This window comes from Cydia strobilella, chromosome 14, assembly GCF_947568885.1.
Source record: "Cydia strobilella chromosome 14, ilCydStro3.1, whole genome shotgun sequence".
Classification (NCBI taxonomy): domain Eukaryota; kingdom Metazoa; phylum Arthropoda; class Insecta; order Lepidoptera; family Tortricidae; genus Cydia; species Cydia strobilella.
Genome location: NC_086054.1, coordinates 9,440,852 through 9,465,426, shown reverse-complemented (window position 1 = coordinate 9,465,426; position 24,575 = coordinate 9,440,852). Strand labels below are relative to the sequence as shown.

Genomic DNA, 24,575 nt, shown 5'->3' with positions numbered 1-24,575 from the left:
ACGCAAATTAGTCGATAAACAAATACAAAGCAATATATTAAATCGATGCATTTGCTTGGAAATAAAATATATTTAATATATAATGTATGTGTTTGAATGTATATATACAGTTTGTCAAAGGACTGTCTCATTTCAAACATAGGTAGAGATAATCATACTATCTTTATCTTACACTAGTACTAGCACCCAAAAGAACTGGATGAGTAGTTTTTTTTTCTTATTTACTGACAATTTGGTTTGACCAACCATAGTAACCAATTCTGTAACAGATAATGCGCAATAGGCTATTTGACAAATTTTTGAAAATGGTTTTAATTTATTGTTTATGACTTAATAATTACACTACATTGATATTTCCGTGAAATTTCTTGTATTAAATATAAAAAAACAATGTTAAAGTTTACTTATTTTGAACGCGCCTTAAACGCTGTTTTTGCAAAGGGGCTAATCACGTGACACGTGTGACGTCACGCGCAAGTAAACTCAGTCAATGACCTTAGTTAATCTTATGGTTTATGTGCATTGAATTCATTATTTCACTGTAAAATGGTATATAAATGGTGTATAGTGCCGCAATGTTCAAGTACGACTATAAAAAATCCAGACAAATCGTTTGTTTCCATTCCAACGAATCCCAAAAAAAGAAAAATGTTTTTAAAACTAGCGCGAAGAGACCCAAAGAGCATTTTAGCGCATATAAATGTTTTTATGTGTGAAGACCACTTCGATAAAGCAGCGGATTTTGTTATTTAACGAAACAAGATCTAGGTATTTAATGTATTACTACATAACCTCATAAAATAGCTCTTTCAGCATTAGTAGGTAGTTAGTAGCATACTTTTTACACTTTTTCAGACTAAAGTACAGTATGGCGATACTATTCTCGTCATCGTATTCTATCGTCGTCGTATTCGTATCATCGAAATCGAAATGTTCATAAATAAACAATTTCTACGTATACTCACACAGCTGTTTTTACATTTCTAAGTTCCGCAGCATAGCAATCCGGATTATCTTTAAAGAAAAGTGCAACCATTAATGCGTTTATGTCTGGTAGGTTGCCGCTATCAGCTTTCACATATTTCGGCTCCATTTTGAGATTCTTATGAATATTGTGCTACTAGATATACGGATAAATCGGAATATATCAGAAAACTGTGGAACAATAACTAAAATTAACTAAATACAAATAAAACAGTTAAAACGCAAGGCAATCAAGAATGTTTACACGCGTGTGACGTCATCCGAGCGTTGACCAATCACAGAGCGTTCACGTCCCTGATGAAATTTCAAAAAATATTGAATTTTCTTTCGTTTATTTTCCAAAAAATAAACATAATTTATATTCAAATATAGTGAAATATACTTTATTAGTTTATTATCTTTCAGGATGACAGCAATTCGTTATATATTTTTAATGTTGTCAAATACCCTATTGTTTTAAAACTAATAAAAACTGAAAATACTGAATTCCATTCCATCTGGCCAAGCTCTGCCAAACACACTTGGTAAACGATTTATAACAGGTAACGTAACGTCACTATCTTATTGTACCAACATAACGGCATCGAATCGACAACATTGTTGCCAGCACGAAAAAGGCTGGCCTTCCGTTCCGTTACAGCGGCATCTATAGGAAATCATAATAACCAAGATTATAGGCTGATAATAACGCCATCTAGTACAAATACAAGCAATTTGTTAAAGAGCAACGTTTGTTTGTTATTGTTCTAGTGCTGCCCTCACTGTAGAACCGAAATAAAACAACATTGATGGCATGCGCGGGTAGCGGGCGGGAGGTACGTCAACCATCCCTCGCCATTTTCCGTCAAGCTCACTCAAGTTAGCTTCTGTCAGTCGCTGTGTTTGTGTATTGTGTTGTGAAAAATTATCCGTGTCGATGAATATCAATGGGAAATCCTGCTGATTACGACGCCAAACGATGGGTCGATTGTTGTGTTTGTGGCTTTAATGCATTGTTCGAGCAGTGATGATGGCCAAGTGAAGTGTTTTGTGTCGTATGCTGGGTTGTCAGCAACAGTGAGATCCTTTCTCTGGATATATCGTCCTGAAGACGACGTCGGATCATAACACGGGAAGGTGACACACCATGTCGGCAAAAAACATCCCAGGAGATAAGGTATGTGGTAGTGTTGACTGAACCCCTAGTACCCACTAGTCCGCATAGCTGGGCGTAAAGGTCAATTCTTTTTGTTTATTTGTGTAACCGCTCGCTCCTTTCTCTTCGCGTCGCGTTCACAAAACGGACCCGAATAGTTTTTGTGATGCTATAAATTGTGTTTCTCCAATTAAAATGTCTAAGTATAGCCAATTACTAAACAAAACAGTTGTTCGAAGCTTTCACTGAAGAAAGATTGATTGAAACTAGAACTTCTTCATTTAAAGTTATTATCATTAAAATTATACTGGAGAATTCCAAAGTAAAATATGTTGTTTGTAGGGTTCCGTACCCAAAGGGTAAAAAAAGGACCCTATTACTAAGACTCCGCTGTCCATCTGTCCGTCCGTCTGTCTGTCTGTCACCAGGCTGTATCTCATGAACCGTGATAGCTAGACAGTTGAAATTTTCACAGATGATGTATTTCTGTTGCCGCTATAACAACAAATACTAAAAACAGAATAATATAAATATTTAAATGGGGCTCCCATACAACAAACGTGTTTTTTTTACTGTTTTTCCGTAATGGTACGGAACCCTTCGTGCGCGAGTCCGACTCGCACTTGGCCGGTTTTTAAAATACAATTACTTTGTTATACTCTATGAAAATAAAAAGTTGTTGTCATAGTTGGTCAAACCAAATTGTCAGTAAATAAGAACAAAAAAAACTACACATCCTTTTCTTTTGGGTCCTAGTACTAGTGTAAGACAACGATATATGATTCTCTCTGTCTATGTTTGAAATGACACAGTCCTTTGACAAACTATATAAGAAATATACACAAAACATACCTATTCTACAAGTGTTTCCTGTGTGTAAAACTAGCTGGCTTAAATACTTTTATCTAGCATAGACATAGTAACAGGTCTCAGATTGTGGATTTACTATATATATGTATGCTCCAAAAAATTAAAACATGGGGCTCATTGAAACCTTGTTTATATTGTCCGTAAGACTGACTGAATGAAAAAGAGTAATAAGATATAAAGCGAAAGTACAAGATATAACAAAGCTAAATAGGCTTAAATGGAAGTGGTCCCGCCTTATGATCTGAGGCACAAACAAGTGACCCGATGGGATCCAAGAGTGGAAAAAAAACCTTTAATGAAATGGAATGATGACATAGCGCAGATGATAGCAGTAGACCGAAGGGAATGGAGGAGGCTGGAGGCCTTTGCCAAGGGCAAGCAGACAAAGAATACACAAAATTGGGAATTGATGTAAAGTCTTGAGTTAGAAAAATCTTAACCTTTAGCCGGACATGGAACACAAATTTTGTATTAAATTCCTAATAACTTCCGCTTATCAATCGTACAAGACTTAACTATTTGTATAATAGTGTAATTTAGTTTACTAATGAAAGTAATGAAACACCATTTAGATTACCAATGTTTGCACTTGCACTTAAACGCAAGAGAATATACTAAGGTAACTAAGAGCAAAATGTTGACCATAAAATGAGCTTGTACCTATATAGGTTTTTATTTTAGGTACCTATTAAAAAGAATGTTAACAAGCCTTGTTAACATTTCGGATAAACTATAAAAGGTTTGAATAATTGCAAAAGTTATATAAGTTATATTAAAAACTATATCACCTTCAGTTCAGGTTTTTACGACAGTCCTTTCAGGGTTCCTATTTGACTACGGAAAACAGAGTAGGTTTGACTTAAAAAACTTGAAGGTAATATATTTTTGCCCATCACTGCTTTTTTTTATTGTGTAAATTAACGAAAAATCGCTAAATATGTAATTAAAACCTTTCTCATAGAATTTGGAAGGTAAATATGAATACCTTTTTAGGGTTCCGTACCCAAAGGGTAAAAACGGGACCCTATTACTAAGACTCCGCTGTCCATCTGTCTGTCACCAGGGTGTATCTCATGAACCATGATAGCTAGACAGTTGAAATTTTCACAGATGATGTGTTTCTGTTGCCACTATAACAACAAATACTTAAAAGTACGGAACCCTCGGTGGGCAAGTCCGACTCGCACTTGTCCGGGTTTTTTTTATTACCTACCAAGGAGTTTCCCGCTTACACCTTGACATGCAATGCGGATCACCTAGGAGTACCTATTTTCTACGAACAAATGGATGACACGACGAAGGCGCTGTTGCTATGTCAGCAAGTCTTGATGCCAGATTTATAAGATGCGTTGAGACTAAATTTATGAGAAATAATGAAAATCGTATTGATCTGTAACCTACCTACTACCTATATCTGTATACCTACACCGGTAATTTAATTTTAGATTTTCGTGCAACTTCTACTAAGCTCTAGCCGCAACGTCAAAACATGCCAAGTCAAATACAATATCGATTTGTCAAAATAAAGATGCAAATTAGAATAGAATGGGAGACCTTTTTATAGGTCTATTGGTGGCTGGAGGTTAGAGGTTAAAAGAAAATCAAATATAAAATAAATATACAATAATATAAAATATAAATATTAATACGGAATATTTTTTACCCCTTGTCACTTTGATTTTAAATCGGGTCAACCACACCCCCTTTGAACTCAATGTCTACAATTCACCAGTTTCCGCCTGCCGGTATCGCCACTACGCACAGATTATACCGACATAAATTCTCAAATCCAGTCCATTTAGCCGTTTTTTATCCACACAATAGAGGTCAACCCCGGCGTTGTCTTCTCGACGCCGGTCTTACTGAAAACCCACCCGGAAACCGAGAGAACGCAATTTGGATACTGCGGCTTTGCATAACGTTTCTACTGCGGATTTATGTTTATTTCTTTACGGTACGGAGACATGAATATTTTAAACAGGCCGTGATTAAAAAGAAACAACGGGGGAACTGAGAGCTGAATTGCACAATCGGAAATTTCAATATCTCGGGAAGGAGGATCTGTTTCTTATTTAAATTTTACTGTAGATTGTTCTACTGACTGGAAAGTCTTAAAAAAATGGTTTAGATTGTTCATTAAAGTTGTCACTTTTACTCAAGAATGTAGAAACATTCGTTGCTACAGATCTCCAAGCACACATTTTGTTAAATATCCATCCATACCACACATTAGGTATACACTCCACAGTCCACACCATGTCCCTGATTTAGTTTTTTTTTTTGGTTGAAAGAGTTTTAAAGTTGGTAAATATACTTTACAGTTGGTCCTATAGTTATCAAGTAAGGATCTTATGGTAGGATCCTAGATAAATCGAGGGAAGTCTTCAGATATTAACACTATCAAAAGATGATTAGGGATGTTTCTATATCTATACTTAACTCGTGAAAGTGATATTTGGTGAAATGCAACTCGGTGAGCTAGAAGATGAGTTTTTGCTTAATATAAACCCTAGCCTAGACTGTCCCACAAACTAAAAATATACCATTAACACGAAATATACCCACGAAATATAACATTGCGACCCTAAATTCGTGAACATAAAAGACATCACATATAAATGAACAAATAATGCACTTTGCTCATCCTTACGTCTGTTGCCTTGTAGCTAATAATGCTACTGTGCTTTACCGGGGGGCTTTATATCTTTCCCTTTACAATCAGAAATTCTTCCTGGCGTACGTTTTACGCATTCCTTTCATTTGAGAACTGCGAAATGGTTCCTCTTTATTTTGATGGCTTGTCTATTATTACAAGCATTATCTTTAAACTTGTGAGCGGATATATGGTGTTGGTGAGTGTACGGTTTAATTTATAAATCATTTTGGTGATTGTATTTTACTAAATATTAAAAATAATATTATTAAGTATCTCGTATTTCATTTCATAAAAAATTAGGCTGACCAACCACTGGCACTAGGCGCAGGCGTTGATAACAATGAGGACACAAAACACAAAGAATATAAAATGGTTCCAACTTTTAGGAACCCAAATAATCTAAGCCTGTGGTATATGTTTCTTGGATCAGGCATATCTGACATGATTTTTTTAAAGATTACAGCGCCATCTGCGTGAAAGTCCTACTTGTACTTACTATAATATGTTACAGACATTAAGAAACTCGTAGATTCTATTTCTCACAAGAAATACATATGTATATGTAATATACTAGCTCTCTAAGCTGTGTTGATAAGCTTACATGATATTTAGTTTGAATGTATATCCGTACATCAAGAAAGTTTGTTTGCCTTTGCGTCGGCCGGTTCAAACAAAGGACAATAGACCGCCGGACACCGAGGTTGAAAATTTTCAGAAATACTATTTTACCCTTTTTCTCGGAACTGCGCATCGGAAACAATGGCCTTTGTCTGTTCCCCATTCGTGGATGGATCTGTTTTAATAATCTTTGATATAAAAAAAGTCATACAAATAAATAGTCATATGTACTATCCGCAAGGGAATTAGGAAATTACCGCACACTAATTTTATTTGTTTTCGTTTACTAGCCTTCGCTTTCGGCAAAAAATATCGTTTCGATCGGAATATAATAATTGACCCTGACCTCACATTTTGATGTTTTCTATGTAATTTAATATTTACGTAATTACCTAATTGTCTCAACTTTGTGCTACGTTGGGCTAGGTGTGGGCTGCTTTGGTTTCATTACACCTATATCTCATAATGCCACGCTTCATTTGTTCTAAAATTTAAAATAACTTACCTACCTAACCTAAATGTCTAATTGTCTCATATTCCGTTTTGAAATCTAGGAATTTTAGTAAATTTGTATAACGAAATTAAGGTACAGTCGGTTCCCTAACATAAGTATACACTATTATATATAATTAGTATTATGGCAACTTGGGTACTTAAGTTGGGGCACCGACCGTACGATGAAACCAAAGCGGTGGGCTATTAGTAAAGCCACCAAGTGGATGCCGCAAAAGAAATGCCTACGTGGAGGGCCCAGACAGAGATGGCAGGACCATTTAGATACCTTCATGGGCGGCGACCATTCACTGGGCGGAAAAAGCACAACAACGGGAGTTGTGGAGACCAAGGGGAGAGGCCTTTGCCTAGCAGTGGGACACTATAACGGGCTAGGAAAAAAAATCTCAACACAAGCCTTATTCAGCATACTGTTGGTTGGGGGACAAGGTGAATTTGTGTAACATTTTCCCATAATACTTACTATTTATATGTAAAAGCTGGATGCATCTCTAATATAAATCCGCATAATGTCTCCCCGATTCGGGATTTGAATCCAGGTCACAAGTTCGCTAGATGATTATTCAGTGGCGACCTCAAATGGAGGGGTTAACGATCCACAATTACGCCAACCAGATGAGTCTCGCCGCGTTGGATTTGAACAATGCCCGGCTAACTGTAACGGCGTCGTTTCGTCACGCCTAAAGCTGCTTACGCACTGAGAACGACGACGACGCGGTGCGATAGCGGCAAGGAATAAACAATACAGAAAACCTTTATCGTCGAACTCTAAATGATTTAAATTCACAATTTTGACGGCAAAGGTTAATGTGATAGGATGTTTATTATAAAATAAAGTAATCCGTGTGATATTTTGGCTCAAATTTGGATTGCATCCACGATGCCGAGCTTGGCGAACCGCTCTTCTTTGGATTGACTGCGCGGAGTATCTCGAAAGCGTACCTTGTTTGAAACGTCTAATGAATGAATGAATGATATTATTTAGTCCAGAAAATATTTACATATGAGGTTAAAACATTTAAAACGAATTACATAATAATATATGGTTAGATTAAATTAAGACTTAATTAATAGTAATGCCAGATGATGTTATAGATGTCAGAGCAACGGCGATGACATTCGTAGATTCAGAATTTGTAAAGTCAATGTCTAGAATAGCGATACGGATAAAGTACCAGAAATATCTATAATTCTATACATTACCTTAATATTGTAAGCTTTGTCCGCGTCGATATTTTAGACATTGACTGGATGAATAAAGTCACTAACACTCGGTTCCCGATCCCGATGGTGCTCGATGCGACCTCTTTCAAGCAACTTCTTACATTATAATTGTTACCGCGCCCCGCTTTCTATGCGTTGCAGCTTAACCGTTGCGAAACGCTCCCTTGCTCTACATATAAATACAATTATTTCCAGTTTCCGCAACGTTTATGGCGTTTTTCAAGGCGATGCCTAATCTATACCAGGTTAATGTTCCGGCATGATTCGAAGATTGGCTACGGTATTGACCAATCTCACTGAAGACAGTTACATTGTTGGATAAAGTTTCTGATTACTGCTTTTTCTAAATTGGCCTTGAAATATAATGTCTCTGGTTTGCGTTAGAAATCCGTAACGAGTAAGCTGTTTTAGACATACTTGGTAGTAGTAGCTACTTAACAGGTAGGAGTAGATAAATAAAAAGTTTTAACGTCCATAGAAAAATAGTACAAGTACTAGTGCTACAGTACAGTCAAGGGCATAAATATATATACATTCCCAAAGTTTCAAAAATATGTGTACGCTCTTACACCTTAGACAATAAAGTCGTGTTCACATATTTTCGAGCCCTTTGTCTGGATTGATATTTTTGCCTTCGACTGTACAATTAGTATCAATACACGCATGACGTATATGAAACAACGCGCTCAAAGTAACTGCCACCCGCGAATACTTTTCCAATTAGAGATACACCTCGACAGTTAGCGTTCAAAAGTATCAGTAGTATAATACCTACTTAGCAGGTAGGTATAGTACGGGCGGGCACCGAATGATCTACTACGTCATCTGATACAAGGATAAGCCCCATGGCACACGTTCATAAAAGTGATTCTAAGTTTGGAAAAAATGGAAAAATAAATTTAGAATTGGCCAAAAGCACGAAAAAAAATTCACGAACTTCTGATGACAAAAAAAAGTGAAATGTACGTCATCTGATACAAAGATGAGACTTTTGGCAACATATAGCAATTTATATCAGATAACGCTCGTCTGCCAGCTCGCAAATGGCCGAAAGTGCGTCTGCCGGGCTACCTTTAAATGCCCGGCAGACGCACTTTCGGATGAACTTCGACCCATTTGAAGGGGGCGTTTAAATATTACGTAACGAAATTTGGGAGGAAAAGGAGTCTTGCGTTACGATGCGTTACAGGGGTGGGAGACGGATGTCGGAACAAGGCGTTACGTAACCATTGTTTTTTTTAATAAAATAAAATATAGACATACATATAATCACGCATATTTCCCGGAGGGAGGCAGAGACTTGTATTAAATAAAATAATAAAGAAGAGAAAATTGTATTACGTAATATTTGAACGCTCCCTGAAGGCGGTTGCAAACTAGAATCATGTCCAGTAATGTCCGTAATCAACAACTCATATAATATTATTATGTTAATTTCATTTCAATGCGTCTTAAATCTAACTGTAGAGAACTGTCGGCCCATAATTATGGTAATCATTTCGGTCTCTCACGAACCCGTTAGGTTAAGAGCCTATTGATAAAAAGTTATACGTAAATCGGTGATTCATATTGTTTTGCTTTACCAATAGCGACCTATCTCCAATATCTCCATAGATAGATAAACCATTTATTCGCTTGCCATATCATCGTGCATCATACTGACTTTCGACGTTTTGGTTTTGGCACGTTGAATGAGATTTAAGTTTTCTTAGACGCTGAAACCAACGACCAAAAAGCCACTGGTCTGATGAAGTGATGACAATAAAACGATAGCTACATCATCCTCTCTAGTCGAATTGGGCCCCATAGTATTATTTTCTGCGTAGCTACTGGCCGTTTATAGCGTTGACGCATTTCGGGAAAATGATAGCGTTCCCATAATGATTTACGGTCTTTATAATCGTTCGATATGCCATCGTATGGTGAAAGCGTTTTGTTTGCCTTAATGTATGGCCGCTAGCTAACACGGAGTCAGGCTTTTGGCATAGTGAATCGGTGATATATAAATGATGTGATATATGCTTTGTATTTCCGTTTTTGGGTTAATATCCCTCATAGGGATAAGTTCGCTTTTGTACTTTCAATTGTATATCTGCTGTAATCTATTCTTGTTTCGTACAAAAGTATTTATTACTTATTACTTTATAGCGCTGTCTGTATAACCTCTATTAAGGCGACTTAGCTAGTTTTTTTAGGTGTGAATTTTCAACACAAGCCACCAGACCACTAGGCTATACTAGTTTACTATACTTCGCGCACTTGTTACTTCACGTAAATTCTTTATCTTCCAAGTATCCCATTTGTTCATATTTATCTTTCTTTGCCAATGACAAGACATGATATCGTAGTCGCGGATGTCGTGGTGTTCCCATAGGTATGTGGCGTTTTCAACCAAACAGGTATTTATTGTCGGTTGTCAATACGACGCTATTTCCATAAAGCTTCAAAATCAACCTAATCGACAACCGACAATGTGGTCCTTTTAGTTGAAAACGTCACATTTCATCAAGATTGTTCTATTTAAACCGAGTTTTTTACCCTTTAATTTGACAGTAGACATTACCGTCACGTTTTTTGCATGTTAGCCCGTGTTTTTTCCCCTGCGTGACACGTCACTAACGGTAAATAAATGGTTAATATTGTGATCATACGCGATAAGGTGCGAAACGACGCTTATTGCTCTTTATTAGCGCTCAGTTCAGTTTTATTAGAGGTCGGTGAACCCAGCAGAAACAATTGAGTAACGAATCCGAAGGGCTATGATGCAATTTTACTAAGAAGCAATTCAAGTAATGTATGTATATGTACAACATATACTCGTAAGAGTCGATTCGAAGATATTAAGAATTGAGTCGGAATAAATCCGTATTCTAGTTTCAAATAGGACCTTACATTACGGAAAAAAGACGTGCACGCTCAAGTAGGGATGTTGACAATTTTATAGAACTGTTTTCATTTTATAGATATACACGTAATTATTACAAAACATATTTAAAATTTTTATTAATTTATTTAAAAAAAAAACTAGTTTTTATTAGATTATTGTTTAAATTTCACGCCGAAACGCTCTAAGCTGTTACGTGATCTTGATGACGTCACGATGTGATACATAAACAAACTGCTGTCCAAATATCAGTCATAGCGTAAATCAAAAGAATTTAATTTCTCTCTCTTTCTAAAAGATATTATGTACTTATATAAGCTAAAATAATGAATATCAAGTTTTACAAGTGTTATGCAGTGCAAGTTTTACAAGTATTATTTCAAATATTTTTAATTAATTTGTTACGCATATTTACACTTACAAAATATGATTTTTCAGCATTCTAATATTCCCTGCTATGGTAAAAACATAACATGTTATATATATTCGCGATTCATGTCAACATACCTATTCATGTACAAAGTTTAGATAAAAATATGCATAAGTTTGGTATTAGAATAATCGTTTCTGAGAAAAAAGGTATACCTGTTGTGATTAAGAATCCTCCTCGTGTACCTAATCAGTAATTAGTTGTGACACTTCTAAAATGCTTTCGTAATGTGTTTTGCTAGAACTTTGTTTAAATGTAGTTACTTTTCAAGTTTTATGTTCAAATTTTATGTGCCGCATGCCGTTATTTTAATGACTTAGCTTTCATTTATGATGCTTTACTTTACAGTGTAAACTGTGCAAACTAGGTAAATAAAAAAATAAAATAAAAATAAATAAATAAAATTTACACTGAAAATTGACGTCAATGACGAATGTTGAAGATGTTCAATTTAACTTACGTGCAATTTTACTGTACATTTCAAACTGAACGCTAAGGCACGGCCGGTTAACACGAAAGCTTGGCAATAATTCCTTTAAAGATTGACTTTTAAATTAAATCCATGCAATGTAAACTTCGCGTAACTGAAATGAGATATTACAAAAGTTTAAACGAATTGATATTGTTTTTCGTGAAATAACAAAGTAATTTCATGTTTGTGGTCGACAGTTGAGATCCTGTGATTTGTTTATTTGTAAATTATGGCTTGTCTTAAAATAAAAGGACATTTCACCATGGATGCCACGATTGGTTGGATACTGTAATCATTTGTAAATGTTATTGAAATAAAATATAGTCTAAAAATAGTCAATTCAATGACACAAAAATCTTGAAAAGAGTTGAATTAACAAGCGGTATTTTATGGAAAAGATATTAAAATAGATACGGTAAGCTTTCAGTCAGGAAGTAAAATTCAATGCAATGAAGTTCCCGACTTTTGAAAAGATCTTGTGTTTTATATAAAGTATATAAGGACAAAGCGGCTCAAGCCGGCAATCAGGAATTTTTCAACAGGATACAGGTGGACTTAGAGCTACGATAAAGGAATTCAAGCGTCTCGCTTGCATCGTATGTTTCATTTAAAGTACTATAGTACTTTAGTCAGGTAAAACGACGTGTACTTATTTATTGCACCACTATAGAGCCACGCCTCCACAGGGGGACATCCCCTGAGACATCCGGCCAGGCAAACACTAATACACCACGAGGCAATTCGTCCGTCTAGCGGAGAAGATTAAGACGTACCGTCCCGAGAAAATGAATTCGGATAATGTTTCACAAGATGGAAGTAATTAAATTAAAATTCTGGTCGGTTTCCTACAGAAAAACTCTACACGTAATCAGTGGAGTAAAATATTACGTGAACCGGAGGAAGTTGTTAGCGAGTACACAAGGTTGATTTGAATTGGGAATGCATTGCGCCGGTGCGCCTACAACATTGGTCAACAAATGGCAACTTTAATTCTCTTGGCTTTGTCTTTTGTTTTATAGTTTGTCAACTTTGTTAGAGTAGTTTCGCTACAGCTAAATTGTGCAACATGCCGTTGCCGAATTTCGCGCAACAAAGTTTTTTTATGATATAGGAGGCTAACGAGCAAAAGAATCTACTACTAGAGGGGAAGTTGTTTAAAATTTAGTTGGTATAAACGAGAATCTTGTCTATCTATTCTTAAAATAAAGACTATTCTTTAAATAAGCTTATACTCTATAGATTATACAATTATAAATATGTATACGATACGCATTAGGTATTAGCCTATTAGGTAACTATCCGTAGATTAGCTAAGCAAGTGAGCACGTATGTAACTAGGAATTAGTTTTTAAAACTAATTATAATCACAAAAAGTCCAATATAACCTTCTTAGAAAACATTTTTATATTAAATTGATTTCATTGAAGCCATAGCATTATTTTAACAGTATATTCACGGTATCTAAAGGTTATTGAATCCAGTGAGCATTATACGACAAATTCTATTAACAAAGGAAATTCCAAGCTTCTCCCAACACATTACTTGTTCTTTATACGATGTGAACAGCCTCTTAGGCTTGTGAGTAAAGAAATGATACAAAGTTGTAACAACAATTTAGTTAGCACCCAGTGTAGCGTGTTCTCGTCACGAATAAAAACGTCAGAAGCCGTGCCCTTTTCGTATAGTTAACGCTATCTCTACTGAGCTCGTTCACTTACCTGTACTAACAATGACATTCTGTAAAACAAAAGCCATTATTTCTTTTATGTGAGCGCGTGGCCTTTGTGCCTGAGGCTCACACACAATGGCCACGCGCTCAGGCACAAAGGCGATGTGCTCGCACAAAAGAAATAATGGCTTTTGTTTAACAGAATGCCATTGTTAGTACAGGTAAGTGAACGAGCTCAGTAGAAATAGCGTTAACTATAATATGCTCCTTCAATTACATGGAGATGTATCTCTGGTACGTTTCTTTATTCACAAAATGTGACTCAACTATGATACGAGTCCGAGTCTCGTCACGCCCACTCACTATCACTTGCCAGTCTGTTGTTACTTCGTGAGACACTTAATGACATCGAGATGTCATTAACACGATGACTGGGCGCATACGTTACTTGAAAGCTAAATGAGTTTCTTTTTTGGAGCTAACTGTTATATGCTAATAGTAGTAAGTAGGAGTAGTAAAACACTTTATTGTATGAAATAAAACATAAAACATAAAAAAACACATTATTTAATACAAAGGCGAACTTATCCCTTTGAGGGATCTCTTCCAGTTAACCTTTGAGCAATTGAGGGAGAATTGGAGAACAGTAGACATCACAGCTGTACTAAACGGCATAAAAAGAAAATATTTAATTTACTAAAAGATAGGTATACCTATATCCTACAAAATATAGTATGGGATGTGAGATAAAACAAATATATAAACAGTCATATATGTATAGTTATAATATAACTGCTGCCATCTGCTAAAAATTTAAATTTCTCCGAGAGAAAAGAGGGAGACGAAGGAGAGAAGAGGACATTTAAAGAGAAGGGAAAGCACATAATTATATGTCTACGACGCCGAGTGGGCAGCCATTTGACAAAAATACGTTGACGAAGATTTTTACTGTGCATATTGTTGATAATTTTAACAAACGTTTGTGTATCAAAGCCAAAGGAGAGTCTATTTTAAAGATAGGTTTTGTTTCATTTAAATGATTATAAAAATGTTTTTTTTTATGCCATTTTGAAGAAAATGTGTGTTTAAAAAATACGTATAAAAAAACTGTCAACGTATTTTTGGGCCATCCTGTATAAAAACGTTCGTCTATTTGCTTACTTGTCCGGCTGCTTAAATAGTTCGATCTTTCAAACTGTTGGAAACTTAAATACTGCATTGTTAAAAAAATCCTTTTTAGACAGCGCAAAGAACTCTTGACTACTCTCAGTACCATCTTGTTCGATTTCCTTTCAACAATAGTTCATTTAAACTAAGGGCTGAGTCATTGGCATAAACCTTTTATAAATATACAGTTGCATTCGAAGGGATATGATTCAAAGGGGATTTGGGGGTTCAATATTTGACAGGTCGTTAATAAGAACTACACCCTTGTTAGTTCAACACCCACCCTAAAGTAATCTTGCTGGAGTTGTAAATAAGTGTCATATCTCATATTTGAAGGCGATTTGGACTAAGATGAATGGTGGTAATGCTGTACAAATTATATTAGAAGAGTTTTGACTTAACTGTGTTTAAGATTTGTATGATAGACATGAAACATGTGTTTAGTTACCGTGAATACCTGTTAAAAATTTCGCATATGATCATCAAAGTGCCGAATATATACAGACATAATAAAAAGCCTTAAGGCATTAAGTCCGCCATTTGTACCTTCATGTATTGTGCAATAAATATTAAATAAATAAATAATATTGATATACATAGACGTCGCACTTATCCATGTTAATATACAATTCCTATTCTACATTATTAATTATAAAACGGGACTTAATTGCGTATAATCAAGTTTTAAAATTACCTCCGACGTTTCGAGGACGGCATTGTCTGGTTAATAATACGCGATTAATTCCGATGTGTAATCATCGTGAAAGTTCTAATCAGAATTTCTATTCGACGTTAAAAATATAGTATTTGAATGGTTTTTACCGCCATGTTTTTCAAACGTCACATGTACAGGTTACACCATTACATCATCCAATCGCTGGTACTCCTGCACTCGACTGTGTGAACTTTGGAAAACGCTCTGACACTTGCTGCGGGGGATCGCGGGTACCTCACTGTGAATGTTTTTCTTTAATTGGGGTATTTTCATCAGTTTATTAAGATACGACACACTCGACTCTTTAGATATCCCCACAGAAAAAAATCGACAGGTGTAAGGTCTGGGCTTTTTGGATGTTACCTTTGCGAGGAATCAATTTGTTGGGAGACATTATTTTGACTGCCAGTAAACTCATATTCGACGTATGATATGGTTCTCCATGTTGCATCCATGGCCTGATGTTGTATCTTTCAAATTCATGCAACTGTGGAACCAAAACTTTCACGTCATTTTCACGTATTCCACTGAATTTGCAGTAACGTCATTTCCTTAATTATTTTTAACTTAGGCCCAGACCTTACACCCTGTGATTTTTTTGTACCTTGTGATTTCAAGTGTACTTAAGTATACTGATGACAATACCCTAATTAAAACAAAACATTGACGATGACATAGCCACGATCCCCCGCAGCATGTGTCAGCAAGTTTTTTTAAAGTTTATATAGTCGATTTCAGGAGTGCCAAAGACGAGACGGATATGATGTAATTCGATCCATCTGCATTAAATATTCATCTGCAAAAAAAATGCATCATTCATTCATTATCTTTATTTATAAAACAATAATATTTTTCATGTCAATAAGGTACAACATAAACAATCATCAAATTGTTGTTAGAAAGAATAAATGAAATTAAGAATGTCTTATGTATAGTTTTATTTCTGACGTTGTTTCGAAAATTATGTCCGTGGATGTGAATAGACGCGTGATCGTGATCGCAGACGTTTTTCCATTATAGGCCGCTGGCACCCTGCACCGCGCCATTACCTCGCAAATGGCACGAACAAGAACCCGCGGAATACTCGCAAGATTCCGCTGTATCCACGCTGAATATTTTATTCGGAATTCCAACTTGGGACGCATTCGGAACTGTGAAATATTATACCCATTTAGAGTTTCTATTTTGACTATAAGAGCGTGTGATAGAGGAAGTGACCTACATTAATATCAATGGCATTGCGTCGCGCTCGTACTTAGTGCAGATGTTCGAGGGTCTCAACAAGGAGTCGATACAGGATGATAAAGAAGAACATGTTTCAATTCTCGAAAAAGAAGATGAAAGCAAATAATTCGGCTAAGCTGACTGTGCAGCGATAAAATGTTGAAGTGCCCTACTGATAGGTAAACGTCTTTTTTTTTCGATAAGTCTATACAAAGAGTTAGCTTGGACTGACTTTAGCGAAACGAGGTTGTGTAATGCTCTTTCAAAATAAGCGCGCGCCTGTTAAATACAATACTAATTTGATAATATCGGTTTTGGAATATAACCCCAGAGGGACTACCGCTAACCACGTTCGATGTGTTGCCTCCCTGTCACACTTACGTACGAATTTACAAGTGCGACAGAGAGGCAACACGTCGAACGTAGTTCGCGGTAGGCCCTCAGGATATGACGCGCGGTCGTATAATTCTCCAATCAACTACCCATCCGACTGACATTGAGAGAAGACACGTAGTCGCTAGTCTTTTTGATTGTGTATCTAACCTTGAACTAAATCAATTCATTCGTTATTTTGCACAAGTACAAAGTACATATTCTCATTTGAAGAAATCTCTTGTTATCAAAATTGGAATACACGTGGGCGCTTTCTTTTTAAATGTTATTGCGAAATTGTATTCTTCTTTATTTACGTTTCGTTCACGACAGATCCCTTTGGTTACATTTGTTCAGTGTCATCGTAAATGAAATTAGCTCTACAACACATTTGCCATTTTTCATCTACCTAAATTCGGAGTTTTATATAAATCTCCTCCTTTATTCCGAAGATGAAACGAAAAAAGATTGATGATCCCCATTTCGATTCCTAATTCAATAGCGTCACGTAAATAAATTTACAAGGGAGAAATTTCCGGACAAATGGTCGGAGCATCGGCAAAGTACACATGAAACCTGCCGTAGAACTAATTGGCACGGGCCCTCCGTCATGTAAGCTCGTTTGTCTGCTCCAGTGACTCAACGGAAACCCGAGGGAGATACATTATATATGAACGCTAGATGACCACTACTAAAGTACCCAACTGCATTCCTTCTAGTCAAATCAGTTTCTTTTTTCGAACTGTCAAAACGATTTGCCAACATTGAATGTATGTGAAAAGAAACCTGCACAAGTGACGTCACGATCAAGTCACCTACTCTTTATCTATCTGATTTATTAAATAGAAATAGTGAAAAAAAAAAAACTGCTATCTATTTTTTAATTTTCTGGTGTTTTATTTCGTGCATAGTGTGAAAGGAAATATGTAATTAATTTAATTTATTTTAAATACAAGAAACATCCCTATTCCGTTCCAAATTTGAATTACAATACAATTTATTCGACGAGGACTTCCTCAAAACCAGGTAGCGATTTAAGCTACACTTGTTAACGTTTTTTTCAATGCACAATAGTTTTCGGTCGACTAACCATCGATCCTATAAACATTTTGTTCTTTAGACAAAGCCCGTCGTTAAGATTACAGTGACTTATCGAGTAACGTAACGCGCTGTAAAGAGATATACCAATAATCCCTACTAATGCGTTAGGGTTGGCGCCCTTTCTTTGTAGTATGTACTTCCAATATGTGCCGTTTTGGCGCATAAGGTGAGGGTGCATTCTCAAGTACGGGGGCATAATCCCCAGTAGGTAGCGTGACTGTCGCGTGTCCCGGTCTCTAGAGGGCGTTGTGTAATTTCGTTTTATTCGTCCCTATCGCGCTTCGACGGAGACTATCGTCTCGCGTGGCGATGTAATCGAAACAGCGATATCCGAGCGCTTTAGTGACATTATTGCGTCGCGTAAAAGAAATAACTTAAGGAGAAGGAATGTGTTTGTTTATGTAATTTATGTTTAATTCTGATCTTTGGAGTTGTTGGCTGTTAAAACGATTACACAAACAGTTGGGTCAGGTCAACAAGCGAAACCTCAAATGAATACGGTCAGTGCTGATCAAATATCTTAGCCGATCCTTGACCAACTTTAGAGAGATCTTACTGCATCGTTGATAGTGTAATAGGTGGTGACCAACTTTAGAGAGATCTTACTGCATCGTTGATAGTGTAATAGGTGGTAACTAGCGCGCTAGCCCGACTATCCGCTGACTCGGCCGGGCTGCGGCCAAGATGCGGGCTGATCGTGAATGCAGATAAAACGTGGGTAGTTGGAAGTTTTATGGGGCGACCAGTAGCCGAGCCTGCTCGCTCGTTATCGCCGACAAGGGGCCTTAAATCAGCCGCCTCTTATTCTTAAAGGTTTTAAGCCTGACAGCGTTCGACGGACCACGGGCCTCGGGGACCGATGTAAGTGGAGATGTTCGGCAAACTGGCCCCTTTATCTTACGCCTGTAGACTCACTTAACTAACCACCTTCGAGACTTAGTTCTTATTGTAACGGGTCTGTCATGTGATTAAACTTTACCGTGGCATAGTTGCCGCATTTTGTTAAATAGATTTACTTTCTAGACGTTCCGTCTTAATTTCTAGTGTGGGTGGACAAAGAGAGTTAATGAGTCAATACAAGAAATTCTCGTTTAATTAGCGTCTCGGACAAAAACTTACAATCGTAGCATTACGTAAAGAACGGTTAGGAACTGTTTGCGAAGTCATTAAACTTTTTGCCAATGATCCGCTTGGCGGCCCACCATCAGGAAGCCAAGCGCACTCGCCGATTCGTAACCTGAGAGATGGACATTAATCAATAGTGTCGGAAACTGGGCATTTAGATCATAAATCTGGTGCAGATTTTTCTGCATCTGCATTGTTTTGGAATTTAAATATTTCTTTCTTTCTTATGTAAGTTACAAAAAAAGTTAATCATACGTGTTCCTTTGTAACATAATTTGGCACTTTAACATCGCGAAAACGAAAATGTACCTACTATACATTAGTATAAATATATACAACAACAAACATAAACATATACATGAACAAACATAAACATAACGTGATATTAATAAACATGACGTTGAAGAATTTTAAAATAAATAATTTACGTGTGTGCTATGAAAGTTGTAAAAGTACTATCGAGGTCAGATTTATATTAACATCGTTGCAAAAGTCGGTCCAAGTGCTTGATTAGCTCTTCTTTCTTAAATTTTCTTATTACACAAACGCACATTACTCAACACTATATTCCTTAAACGGCTATTTCAACCTATCGCTCGCCCGCCATGCCAAGAGCTTGTTTACCTTTACGGCAGTAAATAAAACCGAAGTATAAGTCGATGGGAATTTATTAGGTAAACTGTAGCAAATCCACTGCCAGTCGTGCGTTTCCGACTGTACTTCGGCCACAGACCAACCTTTCTGTGACTCCGGATAACTGGCAGGTGTAAATGGAAATTATATTTGCTTGTACTTCCTGTTTTATGGGCTACCGAATGCAGTGCGTATAAGAAGATAACTTATACTTTTAATAGGTCTAAAGTCTAAGGATATTTTGCTTTTAAAAATGTGAATATCTTTATCAATATCATATGCCTCGATGAATTTGAATAGATGAAGGTGCGCGGCTACTTCATTGTATACCGATTATAAATTGTGAAAAATGAGTTTCGGCAGCATTAACGGATTATACCGTAATCTGAGAGCTTTACGGGTACGGTTGCGGTAGCAACCCATATTAAATTATCATTTCTAAAGCGCCAAAAAACAAAAACCGATTATCCAAACTTTATTAACCATCGATAACCTTTCCCTAAAATAATTCCGAATAGCGTAGGAACAAACTCTAAATAATTAGCCTTTTTATTCCGCAGATAAAAATAACATCGAACTGGATTTGAATGAAACGTCTTGTCTAGAGGTTATCTATGGTTGGGTTTCATTGAACCTATCTTATTATTTCTTTTAAGTACAATCTTTTACTGCGCTCTATACCAAACAAAAATAAAATTTTAACTATAAAACTCCCGTGAGACTCAAACATATTAGATTATTTTAAACCGCGTGTACACGCCGCGCCCTCGACCAGTGAAGACGTCGTGTCTCCGTGAAGACGGTCCTTGTAAATTGGACCGAAACATGTCGAGCTATTCGACTTAATGATACGTGAGTGACCCGATTTAAAATAATCTAAAAATAAAATTCTTTACTGTTTATTAAAGTACGCTACGATCGCAGGGATTCGAAGGACTGTGGATATATTTCGGGGGCTATGATGATAGTTTTTAATTCCTTGCTGACCTAGTCATAATAGTAGTCATTGTACTAATGGATTACATTAAATTAAGTAATTAAAACAGATATGTATATCACTAATGTGCTCCGTTTTTCCCGCCCGACGGATATAACATTTAAAATGCTTGTAACATACTAACGGACAGACCCATGATGAAACTATAAGGATTCAGTTTTGTCACTTTCACTTTAGAAACCTTCAAATAAAGCACGTATAAAACAACTCCTTGCCCCTTGTCACAAGGTTCAAAGCTAAATTAGCAAGATACAGCGCTAATACATCAATTCGTTCGAATAAACAGTCACGTTTATTTCTCTCGTGAGTCATAGTCTCGATTGAGATGTACTGAGGCCACTAAGTAGACACACTGTCTGCATTTGCTTAATTGATTGCAATCACAGATATTGCAATACTATTTATTCAATTACATGTGCACATAACTGGATAAGTCAATTTGCAGTAAATTGCTGGTGACCTTGCCGTTCTGCCGTGGATAGTAATTCAATAAATACATGCATTATACCATTATATGCTCTTCTGAACTCCATTTTATTCTAACCATACTATATTTTATTTCGCATCTCAAAGTACCTACTTAGTAATTAACGTAGAAAGCCAATGGACCCAATGGTACACCACACAAAGCTTTCGAACAATTTAACGGGGCTCATGGTGAAGGGCTCGAACATAGGGGCCACTACTTAGTTTTAGACCTAGTTTTAAGACTAAGTTTATATAATTCTGCCTCGCCTCCAGCGCGCAGGTACAATTCCGATCTTAATTAATAGCTCAGTATTAAAAAAAAAGAATTAATGTCAAAATAGGTGCTTCATACTCAATTGTTAGTCGAACATACAATATTCATAAATTAAGTTATAACACATACAGTCGTAAATCTATTCCCATTCGATAGGCTAGATTAATTTACAACGATTCACTCGGAGGTAGGAACCTTAAAAGAAAATCAAGACGTTTAGATTTAATAAAAAGTGTTGAAAAGGAATGTAAAATAGTAGCAGCTGAAAGTTAACGCTTGATTTAAAAGGCTGTCATCTAAAAAAAGCTAAGTGTGTACCATTTAAGATTCCTACGTGATCTCAAACTCTACGTGTTAAAAATACAATTTAGAGAAATTCACAAAAAATGCGCCCGAGCGCCCGTCAAATGAATCTCAGCGTCACGTAAAATTTGACGTTTTCAGTAAAACGCAATACGATTGCACGATTTTCCCGAAATAGTTATAAAATAAAGAATTTATTGCTACTTGTTCTTCATTATTTGTTAAATCCATTCGAAAATAATCACTGCTGAGTAAGGAATTGAGGTTAGGTATTATGTTTTAGCGCTAAAATTAATCGTTCATCTTATTTTCTTCAATAGCATGAAAATGTTATTAGTAGTTGTCTACATAGTTGTTTCTCTTTATGACCAGATGGTCCAGTTTCTATTATTTGATAGAAATTATTTCTTGTTTGTGTTAAGGTCGATATAGTTTATTGTAAAATTTCCCCTTGCGCGTTTACCCTAGATTTCTAGTTAACAAAGTTAATAAGGAAACGTGTGTAATTTTAAACCCCACTCGATATAGCTAATGCGCTCAGACAAAAAGTCACACAGCCGGGGCGGAGCCTTCCAAACAAAAAAGTTGTTAAAATAGTCTGCGTTTACAGTAAAACGATATGTGACACATTTAGCCCATTCACGGAATTAGAGGAGTTACCAAAACAGCTTTTTAGTGGAGCTATCCCGTCTGGTGTACGGTTACAAATCTCCGTGATAGGTCCCACGCGGAAGCACCCCATCTTATAAATCTTGTCGGCACTGCTTGAAATCTTACATCGGCTACAGTCAAAACCGTTCAAGTGTGTATGTGGAATGATTGATAAGCGAGCAGGGGACTACACCGAACAACGTGAATGTCATTAAAATTAAATTATACAACCATTAACCGCTTAACGTATATTTCTTTGATCGCACGCTTGCATGGATTCAAGAATGCACCTTTCATTAACACTATTGATAGTAATGATAGTAAAAAAGTATGGTGCAATGCTTAAGCATTTTAGTTGGAAAAATAACTCCCCTACGAACGTGAGCTATTGAGAGCCGTAGAAAGATGCATGTGGTTTTATGGGCGATGAAAATCAAGGGACCGTCTATTTATGGAGTTTTTATAAGGGGAAACATGTGTTGATAATATTGTTAAATAATGTACGACGCAGCGTGCATTGCACCTGTGTCGCCCACATTATTAAACGCGTTTTCATTCTGATGAGTAGGTATAGGCTGCATAAAATAAATTAGCTTAATGTTTTATTGCTTAAAATCTTCAATCTGCAATTCTGCATGTGCATCTTCCTTTATAGTCATCACACAGCCCCATCGGGCAGGGTTAGGACAGGGAATAGGGATATTTACGAATTGAAATACGACAAAATATGTCGGTAAATATTTTAATAACATTTGTATTCTATGTGTATAATGTACCGCCATTTCCGAACATCGTCCTAAAGGACATACTCGTAAATCATAATACTCGAGCACATAAATAGGTACCTACTAATTTTATCCTTCTCTACCTATATTATTTTGTGGCTTTCTTGTATGTATAATAATACTATTTCTACATTCTTCATTGCTTAAAAACTTGTAATTGTCCTTGATAGATTAACCCACCCCAGTGTAATTCTGTGCCGATTGTCATTGTTAACTTACATTCCTTTTTTTCTTAACTAAATAGGTTGACAACGAGAAATATCTAGACTTGAGACAAGCCTTCACGACATTCGTGTAATGAAGTAGTATTGACGTTTTCGTGTATCTGGCAAGGTCGTTACCCGGTCGCATGTGCTCCTCATTATACGAGTTGACATGTGTCCATTACCAAGGGGATATATTAGACAGACGGGTCTTCAAGACCGGCGATAAGATAATCTGGTACTAGTTCAGTTTAAAACTAAGTTTCGATTACGTAGTCTGTAATAACTTTTTGACTTGAAATTACTTAGTAGGTATGTACAATCGGGGACATTGCCGGTGAACCACTTCAGAAAAGTTTTACCTGAAGGCGTGGTTCACTCCGCGATTTCGTCGCGTCGCTACAAGTACATGCGGCCCACACCAATTTTGGTGTCTAGCCATAGTAGTTGCCGCGCACCGCTACGGAACGGACTGCCTGCTCGCGCTTGCGCCACCTTGCGGTCATATCTGTTGTAATAGGCGCGTTTTGTTAGTGAGTGAACCTTCTGTACCTAGTACTATTATTTATTCTGTGCCTCGATCCTTACAAGCGAGCTAAACTTCGCCTCCCATAGAGATAACCAATTAAGATGCATTTAGGATTCCTTATCTTAATAATGGAAAGGGTAAAAACAGGTAATGAGACAAACAATAGGTAGTAATTTTTTAAAGCCATAAGGGCCACCCCACACTAGCGTCTTTTGAGCATCGGCGTTTAGTCAGCGCTATGGAAAATGGAGTCGCTGCGCAGTTGCTCCAACGTTGCTTCGAACAGCAGCCACAGAGTTGACTAGACGCCGACGCTCAGTAGATGCTTGTGTGGGGTCACTCTAAGAATCCTAAGATCTGTATTTGACATGACATTGTACCGATGGAAGAACCCGATTAGGTACCTAACCTAATACTTATGTATGACGATCCAAAGAAGTCTAGCATGGCTAGGTAGCGATTTACATATCTCAAATAGAGATCAATTCATGTGCTAGTTATTTTGCAAGTACTGTAACATCGTAACGTAACGTTCAAATGTTATCGTTTACTTTAATTGCCGCATATGTTATT

General features: G+C 36.6%; 1 protein-coding gene across 1 annotated transcript in view; it reads left to right on the top strand.

Annotated features, from left to right (window-relative positions):
- The first annotated feature begins 1,792 nt into the window (after positions 1-1,792).
- The window catches only part of LOC134747185 (ubiquitin-like protein 3), a 218,029-nt gene continuing 195,246 nt past the window's right edge, over positions 1,793-24,575 (top strand). Inside the window, exon 1 of the mRNA XM_063681771.1 lies at positions 1,793-2,140. Within this exon, the coding sequence (XP_063537841.1) occupies positions 2,111-2,140 (30 nt within the window). The 5' untranslated portion in view covers positions 1,793-2,110. The remainder of the gene's footprint in view (positions 2,141-24,575) is intronic.